The 24722-nt window shown below is 37.2% G+C and overlaps 1 protein-coding gene across 2 annotated transcripts in view; it reads left to right on the top strand.

The window, feature by feature from the left end:
* Window positions 1-24722, top strand: part of sp4 (sp4 transcription factor) — a 66776-nt gene that overhangs the window by 36199 nt on the left and 5855 nt on the right. For both annotated transcript variants that reach the window (XM_028818303.2, XM_028818305.2), the window contains exons 4-5: window positions 7301-7514; window positions 15264-15463. In XM_028818303.2, coding sequence (XP_028674136.1) covers window positions 7301-7514; window positions 15264-15463 — 414 coding nt within the window. The remainder of the gene's footprint in view (window positions 1-7300; window positions 7515-15263; window positions 15464-24722) is intronic.

Raw genomic sequence — 24722 nt, 5'->3', positions numbered from 1 at the left:
ACAGCTGTTGCTAACGTAAACAGAAGTGTACTAAGTGGTACAAAATAAGGTGTCTACTGTTTATAATCACCCTCATAATGCTGAGGAATACAAAAGGAATAATGTATTTTTAGAAGTTAGATGGACAAAATACTGTTTGCTTACCTGTAGGTCAACAGTGGAAGTCAGACAAGCTTTGGCATTATAAGCAAGTTTATTTATTTTAATCTTCAAAGTTAAGTTAGGGTGTTTACGTATCTATACCTACAAAGACCTCCAAGGGATACAGCAGTTGGAAACACCCGTGATTATAGTTATTTTTCTTTAAACCCAGAGTTTATTTTGTGATAAAAACTTTTCTAAAGTTAATTATTTTGACAAAAAGAAATTGCGCAACTTTTGTTTTGCAGTTTTACTCTAATTGACTGTTCGTAAGAATTGTATTAAAGAAAAAAAGATTCATACCTTGACGGGGTTTAATCTATAAATGCTGAAAAAATAGATCATGAAATGATCTTGTGTTTTTGTCATGTTTGGACACATGAGACACTCATGCACTCATTCTCCTATTTTTACTTTACCTTTTCTGGGAAATTATGTATTTTAATATATTTGAGGATTCCTAGGGTATCTTAGCAACCTCATTGAAAAGAATAACCAAAGCCAAAAACAGTGACACAATATGATCTGTGGTAAGCAGGAACAAAGGTCAAGGATGTAGATGTAGACATAATATGACTGGTTCTATAGCATTGGAAGAGAAATGACTCCCATTCGATGTGTCAAGTTCATCCATCCATTTTCCAACCCGCTGAATCTGAACACAGGGTCACGGGGGTCTGCTGGAGCCAATCCCAGCCAACACAGGGCACAAGGCAGGAACCAATCCCGGGCAGGGTGCCAACCCACCGCAGGCTGTGTCAAGTTATAATTTTTAAAACTGATGAGCATTTACTCCTTTCCTGGTTTGAAGAAGGGCAAAACTGATTTGATTTGATTTAATTTAACTATATATCTCTCTATTATATAAAAAAAATCTTGGGACAAGACAAGATTTTTTCAGAGAGATAATTTCAAGTCCTGCGAGACGAGACTTTGTGCCAAGAGATAAATTGAAAACCTGACAGGTCCAAGCAGGGGCGGAAATAAAAGACAAACATTAGATGTAGAAAAGACATAGAGTAGAAGATAAAGTAGAATGTAGTAAAGAGGTTGAAAAACGTTGGAGCAATACACATGCAGAGCAAGTTAGAGATTATGAAAGTACTAAAATTCGAAAGTCTCAAAAAACTGATAGTAAAGATTGCATTAGCGCTAACAAACGGAAATTATTTCTCGGTGAAATAAAGGAACAGCAAAAAGAGATAGAATATATGGACATAGGTGATATGACAGAAGTATGTAGATATTGGTTGGCTTTAAAGTTTAAGTCGGAGACTTGTAGATCATCTAATTCATGTTGCCATCAGGGAAAAGTAGTGTTTCTTCCAAATGAAGAGGCGTATCTGCGAGAAATTAAAGATTTGTTATTTGGTGAAAGTGAAATCCACCAACACTATATCGTACTTTACATGAAATTTATCTGAAAAACACGGACAAAGAAATTTTCTTGGATTTCTATATGAATCTGAAAGATCACGCTTGCATATATAATAAACCAACATGTGACGAATTGTCAGTGATAATAGTTTCGAAAGAGATATCAAAGACAGAGTTGATATTCGTGTTATCCAAAAGCACAGCACAATTCGTCGCAAGCGGCAGATCCAGGAAATGACTAGCACGTAGGGCCTGCATGGGGGTTGCTGAGCGAAGCGAGCAAGAAGTTGAGCCCCCTAGTATCTTAATATTTTACTTGTGTAATTTTAAACCTTGAGTTTGCTTCTAGAGTTTTTGTTTTTTATTGTAATCATTTCACTGTCTTTATTTTCTGTGTATATTGTTTATGCCTTTACATATTTTCTATTTTAAATTTTAACTTCTTCTTAATTTATTATTGTTACCCTTTCTTTAGCATCACTAAGTTCATCAGATAATAAGATTAGATGATTGTTGTCAGCGAGAGACAGTATTTCCAAGGGCTGCAACTAACTATTCTTTTGATAATCAATTTAATCTGACGATTATTTTGTCGATTAATTAATTAGTTGGATTGTAAAAAATTACTTTGATATTAAATACAAAATTCATGAAATGGAACTTTTCACCAAATAAACAGATTTGTATAAAATTTTCAGAAGTGCATTTTTTTAAATGAACTGCTTATAGATATTTTAAACAAAACATAGATTTTTATATATAATATATATAATACATTGAAAATAAATAGTAATAAATATAAATAAAACAGTAGCAATTCTGGCTATGGCTGTGCAATGAACATACACACACACACACACACACTTTCCTTGAAAACAACAGTTTTCAATCAACTAAACTCGCAATTTGGCTTATGAACACACACACACAATATACAGAATCACAGTAAACATGCACTTCAAAATTAAACATCATTTAAATTAAGTTTTTTTTCTACAGTTTCAGTGAAAGAGAAGGTTTACTGGCAAACCATCATGTAAATATCTGACCAGCACAATATTCAACCACTGAAGAATTTTTTGCACCATCATGACTTTAATAGTTTTGTTATTTTTTTTTTTTAAGCCTGCAGTAATGTTTGAAATTAATTGTAATTTGTTGGAGATATGTCCAGTCTATTTTCCAAAGCAAGTGGTTTCTTTTGTGTGAAACTCTGTTCTTCCTTTGCTATGTTTATTTTAACTGAAAAATTTTATCTCTTCACATAATCATTTTGTCTTTTTTGTGTCTGGAAACGTTTTACCACCGCAGATTCTTTGGCACATTTGCTTAAGGCCAATACACTGTTGCAGCATGCCGCATGTCATTTGCTGTCAGGAGTGTGCTGTTAGATTTTCACATTTTAAAATTATGTGATCCTGACACAAAATCTGTTATACTGGCTACACTAGGCTTGCTGTAGCAACACTTGCACATTATCACGTCTTCCTCCAGTTGTATAAAAACCATTTGAAGTCTGATAGCCAACTATTCTGGAACTGTCGCTTTTCCACCCCACTCTCCTGTCTTTTCACTTGGAATGAGCGATATGCCTTTTAGTTGTGGTTGATGTGCTGTGAGATTCACCACTGCATTCTCGCTGAGATTTTGATTTCCTTTGCACATGAGACTGAAAAAAAAAGTTTTCTGCTCAGACAGGGAATTGCGTTTCTTCGCAGCCATTTTACTAGCTAGTGGCTAATGACCCACATTTCAGTCGCTTATAATAAAACTTTGTTGGATATTCTAGTATTTTATTCGCATTGTAGGGAGCTGGACTATGACTCGAATTATTCCTTACTTCAAACTGAAAGTCATGTCATTATGCCTAGCCTAGCAAACACTGCATTTTGTAAATGTATCACATAACGCTGAAGTAACATTAAGCTTACTGGGATGATGGCAAGTCTTCCTCCTCCACAGAGCCTGTAACCATATGTGTCCAGTTCAAATATTTGTGCATCTACGTTGTGCTCCTGCGTCTTTTCTGCCACTTGCTAACCATCTGCCTTTTTTCAAATGTGTTCACAACTGAAGGAAGTACTGATGCAACAGTGCGACACAGTGTACTCAGCCTAATGACATAATTAACTAATCGATAAAAGTAATTGTTGCCAATGTTTTTAACAATTGATTATTTTTAATAATGTCGATTAGTTGTTGCAGCTCTAGTATTTCCCAGGTGCTCACTTAGATGACCCAATAAAAGGAGAATATCTCCGGACCAGCTCAGCAGTGGTCAACCATACTCGACATGCTCAGTGATATGTCAAAGGACAGAGACTTTAAAGCGATTTATTTTTGGTTCATTTGGTTAGGCAAGTTGAGTATTGGATAGTAAGGAAGTGAAGAAAAAGCTATTATTTATTTAAAATAAAAAAAATCCCACCCAGATTATTTGAGGCAGCTATTGGGAATGGGATTTTTCAAGTAAAATTTTATAAAACAAATGGAACTCAGCCTCTGTACATTTTAGATAATTAAGACCCAATTGTGGGGCGGCACGGTGGTGCAGTGGGTAGCGCTGCTGCCTTGCAGTTAGGAGACCTGGGTTCGCTTCCTCGGTCCTTCCTGCGTGGAGTTTGCATGTTCTCCCCGTGTCTGCGTGGGTTTACTCCAGATGCTCTGGTTTCCTCCCACAGTCCAAAGACATGCAGGTTAGTTGCATTGGCGATCCTAAATTATCCCTATTGTGTGCTTGGTGTGTGTGTGTGTGCCCCCTGCGGTGGGCTGGTGCCCTGCCCGGGGGTTGTTTCCTGCCTTGCGCCCTGTGTTGGCTGGGATTGGCTCTAGCAGACCCCTGTGACCCTGTAGTTAGGATATAGCAGGTTGGATAATGGATGGATGGAAGACCCAATTGTGAGCAATGTTGGTCACATGCTTCGCTTAATGAAATGTTTTGAGATTGTCCTATAAAGAAATTATACTAGGAAAAAGGCTTTCCTTGCCAGTTAAACGGAACCACCATTACACCTAATACACTTTACAGAGGTGTTTAAAGTATTACTGGATATAATAAGAGTGGGCAGTGAAAAATCTTATATTACATTCCTTTTTGTTTGTCTTAATATGGAAGTTGATGTTGAATTTGGTATATAATATGGCATTGCCCATTTTATGCTTGGTGATTCTTTATTAAAGTTACTGCTATAATATAACGTATACAAATAATAAAGACAAAATTAGGTAACATGGGAAAGATGCTATATAAATAAAACCTAATAAGTGTTATTATTAGTGAAGGTTTTGGATAGTGCCTGAGAGAGGCCAGAGAACATCATCTATACTAATTCTTGGACTGTGAGCTATGTGGACCAACAGGGGGCATACTGCTCCCCAAACCCTGACAAAGACAGGCTGAAACACCAGCTCAATTCAACAAACTTTTATTCTTCACTGGGAAAGCATTTTCTGTTGCTCCGCACTTTACAGCACAGAACAAAGCACCAAATATATCACAGTCCTCGTCTCTTTCTCACTCTCACTCTCTCTCTTAATTCTTCACTCCTCCTCCCACAAGCTTTGTCCGTTTCCAGCTGATTATGGCTCCTTGATTGGTGGTGAGGCAGCTCCTTTTATAGTGCATCCAGAAGTGCTCAAGGTGTTTCTCCACCATCTTCTGGCTGCACTTCCGGGTGTGGTGGAAGTGGCTCTTCCAAGGACCTAGCTGCACCTGCCACCTGCAGCATCCCCTGGTGGCACCCACGGAGCCCAATAGGGCTGTTCCAAATGACAAGTCCTGATATGCCCTGCGGGGATCTGTGGTGCTGTAGCAACCCAGGGGGGCTGCCGTCTAGTGTCTTAGGGAAGATAGTGACTCCAATGTGGCCTCCCTCTTTCCTTCCTCCCAGCCGGCATTCTGGCCGAGTAATGGTCCTAGCCATCCGTTAAAGCTACAAGGAAATACCGGAGGAGTTTAATCTTTTTAGATGTAATAAGTAGAGGTTAAGAGGAGACATGATAGAAGTGTTTGGAATTATGAAGGGCATTAACAGGATGAATGGCAGCTGTAACTTTAAAATTAGTTCATGAATGATGGAAGATAGTAATAGTAAACTTTGCATAAATGTTCACTGTTTCTTTATAAATACTCAAGTGGTGTGGCAGATACTAGCACTTTTAGGGGGATCTTCAATTCTTGACTTGATGGTATTTTGCATAAGTTAGGTCAATAGAATTGATGAGTAGGGTTGGGGTGAATGGCCTGTTTTCATCAAACTTACTCAAATGTTTTTATGTTGAACTTATCTTATCAAAATTCAACAATTGTAAGTTGAATTTTAGAAAGGAGGAAAACTAGTAGTAATAGAGAGAGACATAATTATTGTGCAACAAACAACTTACTAACATTTTACCAAAATGCCTTATGGTCATTTTTGTTAAATTATCTTGAATTTTGTAAATTTGTTTTCATTAAAAAAGATGTTGATAGACAGGCTAGGATTTTTTTTAACCAAAATCTTTGATTTAGCTGCTTTTTATGGTATGGAGCATGATAAATGCTTATTGATACAACTGCAGTATAGGCAGGAAACCCTTAATACCTCAGCATTTTTAATTTAAGTAATGTATATACGGCATGCATAGCCAATGTTTATGGAGTGTTAGAGTACTGCTGGCTGCAGGTTTCAGTGCAAACTTAGATATTGGAAATAGCGCTGGTTTGGAGAAAGTAGGCAAGTTTGGTTCCTTATGGGTAAGTTGCATGTTGAATGAAACTGTAGGTGGTATAAAAGGTGGAATATCAAGAAGTAAAGTTAGGAAAATATTGATTTGAAATGATTCTCAAACACTGAAGAAACGTTTATGGAAATTATATGAGGTGCAATATTGTTGATAGGTGTTAAGTGGAAAAATGGAGCCTGAAGCAAACTTTAATAGGATAAGATGAAAATGGTGGATAAAAGTGGGTGTGGGATAGCTAAAGTTTGAATGTAAAGTAGTGGTAAATGATACAATAACAAAGGGTCTCATCCCAACAGATTCATACAGGGTTGGATCTTCAACCCAAATGGCTAAATCTTTATAATGTTTCTTTGGAATACAGTATCACAGAAAATATGTCTTGATGGATAGTATACCAAACTGCATCACTTTCGGGCACTTCAGTGATGACTTTCAAGATGACATCATGCATTTCCCTACAGTTTACTTTAGTGTATTATAAAAATAATCATAAGAAATAATTGGTCATTTTAAATTGAAAATGTGTAAAATGAATTTTATATAATTCAGGAACATAACTGATTTTGAAATTGCAGATTACCTTGTGTAGGGATAGCATGTTAAAAACTGAAGTTCATTTTAGGCATAAAATTTAAAGTGCATTGTTACAAAAACGCATACCTCAAAGTTTATTTTTAAATAAAAATAAACAAAAACTTAATTTGGGATTCTTGTTGTTGATTTCCTCTTTGAGCACCTACCCTTTTTCACAATCCAAAAATCTAATGTTAGCCTGATAGGTTGCTCTAAAATTCTGTGATAAGAGCAATTATGGGGGTTTGTGTATTAGTTTGCCTTGTGGTAAATAGGCATCCAGTCCTGGAATGATCCATCTGTTTCATTGTTACCATTTCTGTAATTAATATTCTTTATACAATTATAATGGAAAATACCCTATTAAATTTGAAAAGCTTGTTTGCAGAGTTAAATATAATACTGACTTTTTTGTAATTTTTTTTTATAAGTTACTACATGTTAGACCTCAAGTTATACCCAGAATACAATTTTATTTTCCCAGGTCAGCAGCAGAATCAGGATGGATTAAAATCTTCTCCAGTTGCAGTAGCAGTGGGGAATATTGCAAATGCTGCTCTCACTGCCGTTAGTTCTGACCAAATTACCCAAGTGCAGATTCAGCAAACGCAACAAGTTTCAGACCAAGAGGGTCAGCCAGGTAAAAGGCTAAGAAGAGTTGCTTGTTCCTGTCCTAACTGCCGAGATGGGGAAGGAAGGTGAGCATTGTATTCATTTACAAATACCATATCTCTTTTGATATAGGAATAAAGAAGAAAGAAGATGTCAGCCCATTGCAGGGTATACTCCCTTACACATCCATGTTCATGGCTAGTTTAGAATCACTTGTTAACCTAATCTCCAGCTCTTTATGGATGTGGGAGAAAAAAAACAACCAGCGCACATTGAGAATGCGCACTCTCCAAACAGACCAGTACTGGATGTGAGACTCAATCCATGCATGCTGGATCTGTGAAGCAGTAGCACTAACCAATGTATAAATTTTCTACCCTCTTACTCATAAAGTAAATTAAAAATTGATTACAGTTGGGTAAACTTTGCTTAATGCTGTATCCCTACAGCACACCAAAATTGACTAACCCACAAAACAGAAACAGCGTTGTATGTTGAACCAGTGTAGAATTCTAACTGAAAGTAGAAGAAAATATACACAAGTTGATTTCAAGTACAGAATTATTACAGGAATTGTACTTCATCGGCTGAATTATAAGCAGTATTGTTTGGTGCAGGTCTTTCCTTGGTACTCTGCATATTCTGTTAGTGAAGTAATTATGCCACATCCACTTCACCAATTATGTAAAATGGGTAATCGGTAGGAATAATGTACAACCCCAAATTGGAAGGTTGGGACAGTATGGAAAATACAAATAAAAAAACAGTGATTTTTAAATATACTTTGACTTTTATTTCATTGCAGATAGTATAAACCCAAGATAATTCTTGTTTTGTCTGGTCAACTTCATTTCATCTGTAAATATACAGTAATCCCTCCTCCATCGCGGGGGTTGCATTCCAGAACCCCCCACGAAAGGTGAAAATCTGCGAAGTAGAAACCATATGTTCATATGGTTCTTTTTATATATTTTAAGCCCTTATAAACTCTCCCACACTATTATAAACTTTCCCGCACAATTATACAGCATAAACCCTTTGTATTCTCTTAGATATTAGGTAAGATTCGTTGAAATTATGTATGTAAACACAGTTTATATACAGTAAAACCTAAATATTATTTTAAAGATATCGAGCGTCTCCGATATCACATATATTACAGCCATTACGACAGACAGGCCACCAGCAATAAATACGTACAATGCAAGAAAAATTGTATACAGTAAAATGTGTGTACAGTGACACTAAACTATGTACATGAAATAAGTACTGTACGTAGATAATTAATTATGGTTACTCACCAACAATGACACGACGACTTGTCCGATAACGATGAGTTTAATTTTACTGCACAACAGAGGATAGCGTTACAGCTCTTCTAAAGGAGCCTCTTCAGGCGACTGTGTAGCACTGCCGTTGTTCTTCTTCCAGCAGTCTTCAATCCAAATCCCTAAAGCAGATTCCATCCAGACTACTGCCTTATCACGTCCACTTGCAACTCGTTTTGCACCCTGGTTAAAGGATACTGCGGCCCTAGATCTTATATGCTTTTCCTCCTTTTTAAATAAAAAGAATCGTGGACTCATTGATGCCGTAATGGTGTCCTGCAGCGGTGTAGCTGTTCCCTTCCTTCAACATATCCAAAACTTTTACCTTTTCTGCAATCATTTGTATCTTCTGTTGGCGCTTGGACACGGCCCCTGAAGCAGTAGCAGGAGCACGTTAATGCTGAATGAGTGAGATGAGACTTCTTGGTTAATGCAGCACTCCGTCGCTGAGCCAATCAGCACACAGGAACTTAACTGTGTGCTCTGATTAGGTAGCTTCTCAGTCATCCGCCAATAGCGTCCCTTGTATGAAATCAACTGGGCAAACCAACTGAGGAAGTATGTACCAGAAGTAAAAAGACCCATTGTCCGCAGAAACCCGCGAAGCAGCGAAAAATCTGCGTTATATATTTAGATATGCTTACATATAAAATCCGCGATAGAGTGAAGCCGCGAAAGTCGAACCGCGATATAGTGAGGGATTACTGTACATCCATTCCTGCATTTCAGGCCTGCAACACATTGCACATAAAGTTGGGACGGTAAAGCATTCATTAATTTGTAATGTTGCCATTCCTTCTCACAACATATACAGTAAAAGATGTTTTGGCACTGAGGTGTTATTTTGTCCAATTCTTTCTGCAAGCACGTCTTACGGTGTGCAACATTACAGGGTCGTCGTCGCATTTTTCATTTCAAAATTCTCCACACGTTTCTATTTGGGACAGGTCAGGACTACAGGCAAGCCTGCCCAGTATCTGTACCCTCTTCTTTCGCAGCCATGACTTTGTAATGTATGCAGAATGTACTTTGTTGGAAAATGCATGGATGTACGCGGAAAAGATGCAGTCTTGACGGCAGTATATGTTGCTCGAAAATTTTAATGTACTTTTCTGCATTAATGCTGCCATCACAGAAGTATAAATTACTTTTGCCAAGAGCACTAACAATGACAGACCCTGGCTTTTGGACTTGTTGCCAATAACAGACTGGATAATCATTTTCATCTTTGGTCTGGAGCACACGGTGCCCATTTCTTCCAAAAATCATCTGGAATACCGATTCGTCTGACCCCAATACACATTTACACTGTGTGATGGTCCATCCCAGATGCCATCGACACTACTTCTGAACATGGTTAAAATAAGGCTTCTTTTTTGCATAGTAAAGTTTTAAGTGATATTTGTGAATGTAACTCAAATGTGAATGTCAACTCGAATCCCAACGTTTTCTGATTTGGAGTTTTAAAATATGAGTATATATCATTATTAGATGTTTATTATTTTTATTTGTTTATGCCATTCACTCAATATAGCATTTCTTTTCATGTTTCTCGTCAGTTGTGTGTAGTTCACATTAAAAATCTGCTGATGTGAATGTATATGCAAAGCAGTGCTCGAAGTGGATATACATTAAGTGTCGAGACCCTATGTGTTACACTGATGCATTAATGTGAAGAGCAAGGAGTATGGAGCAATTCCCCATTACAAATTCAAACACCACTATCTAATGCTGGGCATACGCTACAATTTTGGCATATCATTTCACACACACTCTGAGAGGGACTGCGATGTTTGCTTGCATCTTACAGTGCATCAGAAGCATTCTTTGGAAGATAGGAAGAATTTCTATTAATGTCAGAAAGTTTAGCCGGTTGTCTTGTAGTGGGAGTAGTCTCATAAGATAAATTTTCTGATGATAGCAGTATACTGTACACTGGGAATTGCTGTTATCTCTCTCATTTTCACATTTTTAATTTCAAAAATGTAAGTATCATATAGTAACACAGCTGAATGACCAATGACAAAAGCATTTTAGGAACCCATTATTGGAAGACCCCGAAATAAACACACACATTGGTAAATTAAATGACTGTTTACTTCTAATTCTCTTTGTAAAATTGACAGACAGTATTGTTCATGCAAAAACCATCCGCATGTCCAATTACTCCTTTTTCTTTTCTTTGTACTTTTGGCACACAGTACAGCAAGAGTCAGGAACAGAGCTCTTTTCTTTTCTGAAAACTTCAGAAACCTGTGGCCATCATGTCTTTTGAATGAGTAATACTGTCTGTCAGGACCATGCACACATATAGTCTCAGCACCCATGCCATGGTATGTCAATCAGAACAAACTATTCCTCGAGTTTGAGCACATACACGACTGGCGACTCTTTCATGCAGTGTGAGTAGACACTTAATTACAATTTCTAAAAATCACACAGTGTATGAACAGTATAACACTGGCATTTCTCCCTTGGAGTTTGCAGAACAGTGATTGAAAAGCCGGGACGCAGATCAATTTTCAGCACTGTTGCTGAGAAGTGTAGGTTGACTGAGCTAAATGAATAATCAATATAAGAGCTGATAGTGAAAAGTAAAAAAAACAGCAGTTGCTAACCATTGAGGTTTGCATCGTCCTTGACTTTTGCCAAACTTTGTTTTTCCATTTCACAACGTGATCATCTTTTTTTTATTTTTTTTTTATTTCCCCGTCTTCAGTTATACGTCCATTCCATCGGTTAGTGATGGTATTCGCGTGCCCCGTCCAACTCCTATGCTGTGTCCTTCATTTGCATAAAGTACACTCTCAGATCAGCAAAGAACATGTAAGTTAGCATTATATTAATAAATATTGACAAATTAAACATTTATTGATAAATAAAAAAACGTCAGCTAATTTTGGGTATTTAGTTTTTCTGTTGTTGTAGTTTAAGTCTAAATCTTGATATATCGAAATACCATTTCGTTGGTGATACCTAGTGTCCTAAATGTAATGTATTGCCAAATTTCAGCCTTTAATGTTTTTTTTGCTGATAAGTGAGTCAGTCGACTTTGCATTTATATATGCCAATCAGTCCTCTTTGTTCTTTTTATGTTATCCCTCAGCAAATTGCATGTATATAATCATCCCCACGTTAACTTTTCCCCTGGGAACAGAAACTAATGATGGGGGACGGCTGCATGGCGAATTGACTATAAGCAGTCGGATTGTAAAGTGCATGGAGAAAAAAGAGATTTACTGTGCAAAATAGTGGTTGTTCATCAGAAATATTCAGTGACAGCATTATAGCTTCTTTTAACAGTGATAATGAAGCACACAGAGATTACAGTTTTTCTCAAATGGTAAACTAGGACTCTACTTTTGACCGTGCGTGGTGTGGCATTAGGACTGAACAACTTTCAATGCTGCCGTTATATGAATAACACAAGGCAGATGTATCGGATACAAATGATTTCTTGCTGTATTTCAGTCCGTTCACAAGTGACAATATCTCTCATCTTCATAACCTGCTTATTCAAGGCAGAATGGTGAGGCAGCTGGAGTCTGTCCCAGCAATCATTGTAAGTAAGGCAGTAACATCACCTGAACAGGGCACTAATCTATTACATGGTGAACACACAAAAACACACACACAGTCTAATTTAGCAACGGACAAACTCTGAATGTTTTTTGGACTTTGTGAGGAAATGCTCGGGGTAAATCCCAAGGAGGTTAATGAGACTTGTCTTTCTAAAAGTAATTTTATTTCTGCATATGTAGTACTTTCAAAACCAAAGAGGCTGGCATTTTTAGTCCACTATGGCAACATTTCTTATTAACCTAGTGTATGTGAACTCTACTATGTGCTGGTTTCATTAATTTTGTTAAGAACCTGGTTCCAATTTTTTTTAAGCACCAATTCTTTTTTTATTTAATATTGATTAATTTCTGTATGTGCTTTGATGTCTTCTTTCTTGGAAAACTGATTTTTAATAAAACATTACTTACTCTCTTCATAATTTTAAAATTAATGGTTTTTAAAGAATTACCTTGTTTACTTTCGAATCCCAATCCACAGCCTTCACTCTTGAGCTCACTTTGGATTTTAACTTCAAACTCTCATCTTTTATAACTCTTTATATAACATTGAAACCAAAAATATTCATAGTGTGCAGATACATACAACAGGACATATATCCAGTGTCTTATTTTTCTTTTAATTTTTCCAGTAAAGTATTTGATTATGGAGAGTAATGAGACAGACTGAAGTGTCACTTTTATTACTGAAGTGTATTTTCTTTGGCTGTTTTTCTGGTTTTCATTTAAACCGCATGCTTTTTATATTAGTGTAATGTGAACTTTTTCAGTGTGGCCAAGGTACATATCCCTTTATAAATCTAAAAATTCAATCCATGTTCAAAGGAGATTGGATGATGTGTATCTGATATATACAGTTATGCTGCAACCCCAACCTCACCCCCCCCCCCCCAAAATGCAAATTTACCTGGTTAGTATAAAATGTATTCCACAATATAACTATTCTGCTGGCCCTCAAATATAAGTGAAATTGCAAATGTGTACTTCACATGCTGGTGAGTCAATAAAAGATTTAAAGGGCAAATCCAGGAGAGAGATACGAAATAGAAAAAAGTCAAAACTGGACAACTGATAAGAACCTAAACAGTGTAGCAAAAAGTTGGGCAAAAATCAAAGTCAAAAAAACGAAATGAAAGTCAAGAATCTAAAAGATCAATTCAAAGCCAAGGAATTCTCAAAGAAGGTTTAACAAAGGACTGATATCTGAAGCTTGGATGAGGACATGGTAATAAACCTATTGCTGCAATTACCCACAGTTTACGACCTTGGTAGACACAATGCCTAAGGATGGGAAAAGCTACCCAGGCAATGTTAACAAAGATCTGTCACTCCCAAAGACACATAAAATAACCACTAAAATGGAATGTAATACAAGAAATATAACATCACACACTTTTCTAGAATGTTCATGGAGGGAAAAAATGGTCTGTCCACTATTACTTTAAACCCCTATATTTTTCAGAAAAAACACATAGTAATTTACTTTTTTCACCTGAACTAACTGCATAATCTTTTCATAATAAGCCACCCCTTTAAACAGGAGGTAAAGTACAAAAGAATAGTTCATTAGATTTAAAGCTGAACTTTACTTGAATTTTATGCTTGTCTAAATTTTTGAAAACAAAGGCTGTAAAGGCACAGGAATGCTGCCCATTTTCAACAGCAGAATTAGAGTATTGAAGGACTATTTAGACAGTTCTTAGTTTACACTCTTCTATGCTATTCTTTCCTTGCTGGCTCCAAATGGCTTAGTTTGGAAGAAATATTTTAGAGGCTAAATCGCAGTGCTCGCTCCACAGGATACCACTTAGATGGTAACCTATATTAATGACTAGCAGCAATGTTTTTAGCTGCTATATCACCCTATTCAAAGTTTTCATTAAAATCGAATATAATAGTAATAGTAGTAGTAGTAGTAGTACTAATAGTATGGTCCCGAGCCTATCTAGCGATCATGGGGTACAAGGAAGGAACAATCCCTGGACAGGGTGCCAGTCTTTCAGTCTAATTAAGCCTAGGAATGTAGCAATTTGTAGCTTGTCATATGGACATATCCTAACATAATCTTAAATTCCCTGTACTCCATAGCTCTTTTCCATAGATCAAGCTTTTGTTGCAGCTCCTCTGTGTTGGAGGCAATTAGAACTACAGTATATCATCAGCAAAGAGCATGCGACAAGCACATCTTTTGGAAGAATTACAGTGGGGAAAAAAAACCAAACAAAAATACAGCGTATCCATTGTAAGCCATTTCTCAAAGGTAGTTAACCATGTTATGTAAACTTAAGGGTGAAGGTGAGGGGCATTTTGGTATATATTTCTGGTTGCAGGGGATATAAGAAAAAAGAAGTCTGAACCTATTGTATACTGCCATCTCTTTACAAATAGTTAAGGTCAAAATGGAGAAAGAATGTTTATTTTCTGATTTTTTTTTTTTTTTAGACCCCAGTGTAATATTTAATTTCTTAGGTTTAGCCAAATCAATTGATTGACATACACATATTAATAGTTTATAAAGCTAATCCATGTCTTCTCATCAGAAATTTGTCTTATAAGAATCTTTAAGTACTACTTGCTGAGTTTTAAAAGAAATCTATGTATGCTTTAAAGTAATTCACAAAAGTAAACACCCCACAGTCTTTGAAATTTTATTTTGGGCAATGATGAAAAGTTTTGTTTTTTTTAAGCTGAACAGTATGGACAATATATTTTACTGACATACTGACAGGCACAGTTAATGCCACAGCATTTCATGAACTTACTTGAACCTCTTGGTTATGGACACCTTAAGTTATTGGAATTTCCAATTCCATGTTGTACCTCAGTGTAGCAAACATCAATATGAGATTTTATTTTATAGGTTAGGAAAATGGACGGTTGTATTTTACCCAAAATATTTTCCAATTTAAACTTTTTTTCTCCCACACAGAAATAGTAATGAACCAGGAAAAAAGAAGCAACACATTTGCCACATAGAGGGATGTGGGAAAGTGTATGGAAAGACCTCTCATTTACGAGCTCACTTGCGTTGGCACACTGGGGAAAGGCCATTTGTGTGCAACTGGATCTTTTGTGGTAAGAGGTTTACAAGAAGTGATGAGCTGCAAAGACATCGGAGGACACATACAGGTACAGTTTAACTACTGAATTCGTATGTTGTGTTTGTGCAGGTTAATTTTAAATGTTAACACTGAAAAGGTGTTGCATTATGCTAAGATTTTTTTCCACTTACTATTCGTAAATTGAATGAAGATGCCATAATCTGCTTCACCTCCACAATTCTTTGCTGGACACTTACATTAGACCTTGACTTTGATCTAGTGGCATTAGAGACTAGCTATAGTTTTCATTAACTGTCTAAATTAATTTTTCTCCTTTTGCTGGTTCATTAAATAAGGGAGCTAGAAGACAAAAACTTCATTCATGTCTCATTATCTGTGTTTATTGGCGATTGAAAAAAGATGTTTCTGGGCATTTGAAAATGCTTTAATAGCTCAATTGTTGTAATGGCAATAAAATATAAGTCATACATATTGTAATACTTGGGGATTTGGGACATACAGGTAAAATTCCGTTACAACAAACTGCCAGGGACCTAAAAAATATTTCATTGTAATGAAAATCTCGTAGTAATGAGATTCTGTATTTGTCACTATAGTGCTGTCTTTAACTTATGTCCAGGCATTTGCAATCATTTCAATTGCTTCTTTCGTGTTAATTTTAATCTCCAGCTGTCTACAAGTTATGCTGATGAGAATTTTTCTCAGCATTTCCTTGCGATAATACACTTTCAGGGTGTGAATGATGCCTAAATCCAATGGCTGAAGCACTGTTGTGCGATTGGGTGGGAGGAATTCAACGCGAACATTATCTAAATGTGGAAGCATGTTGTGGGCAGCACAGTTATCAATCAGAAGCCGAATTATCCTTTTCTTCTTCTTCATATTGCAAGGTTTCTGAACTCTTTTGGGATCCCCTCCCATTCCCCACCCAACAGGAACGACACGCTGAACTGCGTCCCGAAGTGTGATTGCCGCGGCAGGGCAACAGCAGGCTCACATTGCTGCAGTGATGCACCACAGAAGCAAATCCTAAAAGATTGGGGTCACGCTACAAGTCCCTGTCTTGCACCCCAAAACACGAGGCTTAGTCTCAATACTTTAGCAAAGCCAGCTTTATTCAGCTTGAAACAGGAACAGCACAGTTATTTATTTTATGTAGCATGATCTTCCACTCTCCTATACACAGACACAGCAGTCAGGCAGGGTCGTGGCCAAGTAATACTGTTCCCTGCATTTACAATGTTCCTTGCATCACCCATCAAGATCTATTCTGTTTGCCCCTGTGAAGAGCCGCAGCAGAGCTATGAGCCTGCTGTTGCTCCAGCAATGGATAAACAGTCTTCCACAAACGCATTGATCGCACTTCGGGACGCTCTTCGGCGTGTTATCCAGTTGGGGGAGTAGGGCTGCACGATAACAGAAAAAATGATTATCACGATTATTTTGCTCAAAATTTTTATCACGATTAATAATGACGATTATTCCTTTGGTAAATGAAGTCTGTGACCAAAGCAGTGTTGCCTCGGCCAGTTATTCACAGATGCTGCCCTAATCATATTAGCTGCGTTGTCCGTTGTGATGCACACAAGTCTTTCTTCCACCAAGCCCCAAGCGGACATCGTTTCTTTGAGGCCCACTGCAATAAACTCCGCTATATGGTCTTGTGGGAAAAACGAAGTTTGCAAAAACTTGCTTTTCATCTCAAACTCGCTGTCAATAAAATGAACTGTCAAGCTCAAATACGGTTCCGCAGTTCTGCTTGACCATAAGTCGGTCGTGGCAGCAAAATATTCAAGGCTGAGCCTGAGAATTTCTCTTTCTATTTCTTTTCGGCATTTCGCATACAGCGAGGGCAGCGCAACATTGGAAAAATGGTTGCGTGAGGGAATGCTATATCTTTTATCAAGTGTTGCGATCATTTTGTTAAACCCCTCACTGCTCACGGTGGTTATTGGACACATATCCTTGGCTATATGGTACGTGATCGCCTCTGTTATTTCCCGGTGTCTTTGCGAGCTAGGCACAGGGCCGCTGCTGGCCAAATGGGTGCCCTAAGCAGAAATTTACTTTTGTGCCCCCTCCCCCAAATATTACGGAAGTAAAAATAAAATAATAAAAAAAACACCTACTATAGGGGCCAAAATAGAACTTTATTCAAATAAAAGTAAATACATAAATAAATTGTATCATTTATAAATTACAATTGTAGCTCTACAGCAAAAAATACAAACTAAAATTACACTTTAAATAAAACATTTATAATAAATAAAATAATAATAAACTGAAATAAAATCAACACTGTCATCTGCTGGAGCTTTCCAAAGTTCAAAATTTACAAAGGCACACTTCTGCTTTTTCTTGAGGCAAAGTCGTAAATGAGCTCTTCATATGATAAAGCCTTTGCTAATTCAGAGTTGATGCTGACAATTGCCAGACCAGTCATGCGCTCTTGTGCCATAGATCAGTGCTCCGCAACCTTTTCTCACCTACGACACACCAAAGTTCTTCCTAGAATTCCGCGGCACGTCAAAAGCTAAAATATATAGCTGTGGCGTCGCTATAGCTGGGGTAGGGGGGGACCGCTCCGAGCGTCAGCTATTTAGGGGCGTCCAAACTACAGTACTTTCTTTTTTTTTTGTTCCTTAAGGAGGCGCAAAAAAAAAAAATTTCTTTCAGCTTTGGGGCGTCAAATTTTTCACCGCCCCGGGCAACATGATCTCCAGCTACGCCACTGATATATAGATATGAATTTAATACACAAATTTTACAATAAATTTTCATTTTTTATTATAAGTATACATTTATTATAAGTATACATACATAAAAACTATACTATATTAACTTTTATGCAATCTTAATAATTATTATAACATAATGACTGATTAATGTGATACCTGCGCTTGTTTCAATGAACACAAAAGTTTTATATTCGGCTCAATATTTGACAGCGCAACCCGAAGTTCTTGGTCAAGATCTTTTAAGCATGACCGCTTATCATTTTTAATTAACACAAGAGTTGTTTGTCTTTTTTGGCGTAACTGGGATGGTTTGAATTTAGATGGCGATTTACTGGGTGCCATTGCCTCGTTTGATAGCTGATCGCCGCAAATGATGCATTGTGGCTTTGGAGCCGTTTCGTCACCACACCACGAGAATCCATATCGAATGTAGTCTTCGTTGTACTTTCTTTTCACAATCTTCTTTGGGTTTTTTTTGCAACACTTGTGCTGGGTTCTTCATCATCTGTACGTGAAGACGAATCTTTTCCACGTAAAAATTTATCCATATTTAAAGGGGTATAAAACTAAATATGAATCACACGAAGAACGTTAACCATACACAATTCAGCAACACAACTAATAGTAATGAATGATAACTACTGTCGCAAGACGAGTGAATGCGACGTAGCACGACTAATACGTCGGCTTGAATTGAATCTAGGTGAGGACACGGAGCGATCTGCCTATCAAAGCATACTACAGAGTTGTCTGGCGACTACGTAGGGCCTACGTTGTAGGCGACAGGCGATGGGATTTATTATTTCAGAGAAATGACACATAAAATTATGAAACCTTTAAAAGGCTATTTACTCGAATATTTCACTGCACGTATTCTCGTTATTGTGTTTCTAAGGAGGACCGTTGAAATATTATTTAGTTAGAAAATTGTCTTATTTGACCGCGTCACACCTGTATCGGCTCAAGGCACACCAGTGTGCCGCGGCACACCGGTTGCGGAGCACTGCCATAGATGACCGCAAGTACGTTTTGATGAGCTTCATTTTAGAAAAACTTCGCTCAGCAGAGGCAACAGTTACAGGGAGCGTCACTGCTATGCGCAGAGCAATCCAGAGATTTGGGTACAGAGGTGAGGGCGCGCGCGTCATCACGTGTGCTTAGCCTACTCTGCGTTCACCGTAAAATGCAATATATACGTTTATATTTTTGTTTATTTGTATATGTATATTATTAATATTAATTTATTATTATAATATATAAAAACGATTTTTTTGAGCAGCTGGGATGGTGCCCCCCTGGGAGTTGGTGCCCTACGCAGACTGCGTACTCTGCGTATAGGGAGCGGCGGTACTGGCTAGGCAGATATGGTATTGCGTTGAACAATGTCCCTGATATTGTTGTCTGTGTTGTGGATGGCTGGTAATTTTTTGTTGTTGCTGTTTGTGCCTTCAGTCGTTGAAATTCTTGATAGTGTACTTTGTGGTGGCTTTTAAGGTGGTTGATGAGGTTTGTTGTGTTACCTTGGGACGTTTGGACGGAACAGGAGCAAAGTTTGCACAAGACTCGTACCTGATCAACATCACATTCCTCGAAATCGAAAAAGTTCCAGACAACTGAGTATGACCCCTTTTTAGGAACTAACGATCGCACTTCTGCACGTTGCTCCGCCATCATATGTTTATTCTGACTGACTGTTATTGCTGCTATTGACTTCTACTGCTTCAGAAAGCGCTTGCAATCTAAACGCAGTAACGTCATAGTGACGCAGTCCAATCCGTAAACTCAGCCCATAAAAAACAGTTTGGTCTTTATACTGTAAAATCGCGACGATATTTATTAACTGATCGTGGGTCATAAATATCGTTATCATGAGAAAAAAAAGATTAATCGTGCAGCCCTATGGGGGCGGTCCCAAGAGAGTTTAGAAACCTCTCTTTTTATTGAATAAGTGCCGCATTAATAGGAATGTTCCTTGAATGAGCATCACTGAACCACATAAAAACTGCTTTTTCAACGTCTTCAAATGCAGCAGTGCGCATGCATTTGCAACCCGAGGTTTTTCTTCTTTTTTTTGCTTGGTCTTTGAAGAAAGTTGACAGCGTCGATGGTGAAATTCCAAATTCACTGGCAACGTCTTTTTTCTTTTTGCCGCAATTGAGAGCTGCAAAAATTTAATGTTTTTTTTTTCTTTTCTAATTTGAACTGTTCTCGTTTTTTTGTGACTGCCATTTCTATAGGAAGGTGACAGTGAGTTAAATTCCAATGGATGTTTTTCAAATGTTGATGAGCAATAAGCAAAAACAAGAACAGCAAAAAAAAAAAAAACAGTACGAGGAAAGTTCGAAGAAAGAAAAAAAATTACAATGTTTCTGTTTGGGGATCATTGTGCACAACTTAGCTGTGACCACAGAACTATCTGCTCTATAGATGATTCATTCAGGCATTTCAAGGTCTTTTGGGCACTTCGTTGGAAAGTATCTGCTGAATGTATTTCGTAGTAACGAGATTTCTATAGGCTCGTGTCATATGGGGACACTGTCGGGACCATAAAAATACTTCGTTGTAATGAAAATTTCATTGCAAAGATATTTGTTGAAACAGAATTTTACCTGTATTTCTGCCATTCTGAGCGTTAAAGCAAACTAGTGATCACAGTGGATTTCTTAAATTGAGACTGGGTATCTTCTCAGTCCATCAACCACCAATAAACAGCTTCAATGTTCTTGATTAAGGTATCAAAATAAAAAAATTAAAAGGGTTATGCTGGTCTATGTTTCTGAGTGGGTTTGTGCACTTCCTGCATGATTTTTCAGAAAGAAATGAAAGAACACTTAAAGTAAGAAGCAAGGAGACTTTACATCCATCTCATACTTTAGGGTTGCCAAAACCTCAAAGAAATACCCTAGTCCTAATCCAATAAAATATGCAAAAAATACAAGTATTTATTGAAATAATAATGGGTTGAAGACAATCCAAAACAGGAAAAGAAAGGAGAAAAAAATAAACACAAACTAGAAAAAGCAAATACCTATTCTAAATGTAAACTAAAAACAAAAATAATAAACCATACCGCTAAAACAATATAAAAATAACAAAATACAAATTCATAAAAGATAACCAAACTTATTTTTTCACAATCTTGGGGCCAACATATATTAATTTACAATGTGAAAATTTTGTTTTAAAGTGAAGCTTTTTTTTTTTTTTTTTTACACATTTTTGAAATTAATTAAAAAGTAAAGTTCAAGGAGCACCTGATTTAAGAAAACATGCCTTCCACATTTTTGAGGCATGCCTTTAACAACAAAACTACACTGGATGTAAAAAAAAATTATCAAAGATACTTGGTGTTATTTTCTTGAAGTAAGGATACATTTCCACTTCTCATAGAAGCTGTCGTGAGTAGAGTTGTAAATTTTCTACAGGTGGACTACTATATGGTAGCTGTCCCACATCTCACCAATGCATCGGGCTACATATTTTGCTGTTTCTGTCCAATTCAGTTTCATCGACAGTTATTTTCTACCATGCTCATAAGAAATAATGCTCTGCAAATAAATATGCTAAGTGTCTGATGGAGTGGTAAAGGTGTCAGTATGGTATGAAACCATCTGATTTCAGTGTGCATCTGCCATCAAACTACTGTGATTGTTCAAGGAAAAAGTATGCCAGTGTTTGCAGCATATGTATACTCAAATCATATCAAATAATATCTTTTTTTCTTAAGTCATGTGCACTAAGATTGTTTAAAACTTTATATACCATTAGTAGCATTTTAAAGTCAATTCTAAAGAACATTGGAAACCAATGTAACAACACTAAAACTAGTGAGATGTACTCAGTCTTTCTTTTTCTAGTTAAGATTCTTGCTGCTGCATTCTGAAATAACTGCAATCTACTCTCTTTCTTAGGTAGTCTTGTTAGGAATGCATTACAATAATCTATAAAACTAAAAACAAAAGTGTGAATGAATTTCTTGGCATCTTCCAATGTTATAAGAGTTCTAACTTTTGCAAAGATCCTTAAATGGAAAAAATCACTCCTAGTAATATGGTTAATATATGATTTAAAGTTTAGATCAGAGTCCATGATTGCACCTAAATTCTTTACTTCCACCTTAACTTTTAATGGTAAAGGATTAAGTTTAAAGGATAAAAGGATAAACTTAAAGATAAAAGGCAAAGCCCTCACTGACTCACTCATCACTAATTCTCCAACTTCCCGTGTAGGTAGAAGGCTGAAATTTGGCAGGCTCATTCCTTACAGCTTACTTACAAAAGTTAAGCAGGTTTCATTTCGAAATTCTACGCGTAACGGTCATAACTGAATCCTACTTACGTTCATATAGACGTCCATAGCCTGCAGCTCAGTCGCTGTGTGAGGCGGGGTTGCATCCTGCGTCCCCTGGCCTCCCACGTAGTTGGCTGTCTGCCTATTTTACACGTTTGGAGAACCGCCAATGCCTCTTAAACATCTTAGATTCACAGGTGACGATTTGAGTAGTGGACACTTTGATGTTTATGAATGTTTCAACTCTCAAAAGCTGTCACTTCAACACAACAAGTCCTGCAAATACTAACGTAATTGAAACAAACCATGAAACTCAAACCGATTATGACAGCAGCAATCCAAGCTGTGAGAAAACAGTAAAAAGGAGGCGTGTCAGACATTGTGGTACATTTTGTGATGCAGCTAGATGGAAACAACTTCGTGATGCTGCCGCCAAATACTCGCAGAAAAATCCACAAGTTAATAGACACGCTGTCGCTAAATACTCACAGGCAAATCCACAAGTTCATAGAGACGCTGTGGCTAAATACTCGCAGGCAAATCCACAAGTTAATAGAGACGCTGCTGCTAAATATTCGCACGCAAATCCACAAGTTAATAGAACTTCTGTTTCTAGGTACGATCCCAATAATAAAAAGCGTCTCATACGAAAACAACAGGTTTGGCACAAGAAAAGCCGATTGTGGATTTGCGTACAGCCACTGAAACTTTGTAACGGCACGAGACTTCAGGTTACGTGTCTGCAAAAGAACCTAATTGAGGCAACTACTTTTACTGGCAGTGGCTCAGGGGAGAGAGTTTTTATTCCTCGCATCCCTGTTATACCCTCTGATCTCCCATTTCAATTCAAACACCTCCAATTTCCAGTAAGGCTCTGCTTCGCAATGATAATAAGTCTCAGGGACAAACCCTACAAAAGTTTGGCATTGATTTGAGGCAAGATTGCTTTTCACATGGCCAACTGTACGTTGCATGCTCAAGAGTAATCTCAGTGCACAGCTTGGTCATATTACAACCGGAGGGCCGAACTGACAACCTGGTATACAAAGAGATCCTTAACAAATAATTATTTGTATATTTTCCCTCAGTTTAAAAATGTTTACTTTTCTTCTTAATAACAATTTTAAGGTAGTACTTTGCCGCTGAAAAGCGCGGGTATTTTGCTAGTTTCTAATATTCTTATCTTTCTATTTTAACAACGACTAAGATTTCAGTTTTTTCTTTATTTGGTTTCCAAAATATGAGTAAGACATTGGATTAGACAGTCTGTCAGGATCATCAGGTGACATACATAGGTAAAACTGCATGCATTCTGCATAACTGTGGTAGCTCATCTTGTGTTTCTAGCCAAATGGGATCATGTAAATTGAAAATAACAGTGAGCCCAGAATAGGTCTTTGTGGTGCGCCATACACAGTATCTACAATCACCACAGCTAACAAAGAAATTATCAGTTAAATAAGACTGAAAGCAGTTTAAAACACTGCCGGTGAGCCCCACCCATTGACTAAGGCGATTTATAAGAATACTGTGGACTGTGGTGTCGAATGCTGCACTTAGATTAGAACAGGAACATACTGTATATATGGCCTCAGTCCACATTAACCCTTAAGCCTGCTTTAACTGCTTTAACCAGTGCAGTTTCTGTATTATGATTTGTTCTGAAACTTGACTGAAATTTTCAAGAATAGAATGTTTATTTAAATAGTAATTTAATTGTTGAAAAAGCAGCTTTTTCTAAAATTTTACTTGAAAAAGATATGTTAGAAATAGGTCTAAAGCTGTCAAAGACAGCAGAGTCAAGATTGTTTTTCTTAGCAGGGGTTTAACTATTGCAGTCTTTAGACAATCCGGGAAGATGCCGCCCATATCTAATGACGAGTTAACTATGTCATACACACAATCAATGAGCACTTCAGAGACATTTTTTAAAAAGCCTTTTGGTACTGGGTCAAGGACATGAGTGGAATGAAATTATTCTATGGAAATTATTCTATGCAGCTCAGATAGACCTATGTGAGTGAAGGCATTTAATTTGCTAAAAAGAGCATGCTGAAGTTCAACAAGTTTAATTTTGGAGAGACTAGGGGGCTCTGCCCCCTGCTCGCTTCGCTTGCCAACCCCTGTGTTTGGTTTACCAGATATACAATACAATTTATTTTTTGTATAGCCCAAAATCACACAAGAAGTGCCGCAATGGGCTTTAACAGGCCCTGCCTCTTGACAGCCCCCCAGCCTTGACCCTCTAAGTCGAAGACCAGAAAAAACTCCCAAAAAAAACCCATGTAGGGAAAAATT

The sequence above is a fragment of the Erpetoichthys calabaricus genome, chromosome 13, assembly GCF_900747795.2.
Source record: "Erpetoichthys calabaricus chromosome 13, fErpCal1.3, whole genome shotgun sequence".
Taxonomy (NCBI): Eukaryota; Metazoa; Chordata; class Cladistia; order Polypteriformes; family Polypteridae; genus Erpetoichthys; species Erpetoichthys calabaricus.
Note: the sequence above shows the minus strand (reverse complement) of the source record. Positions and strands in the feature narration are given on the sequence as shown.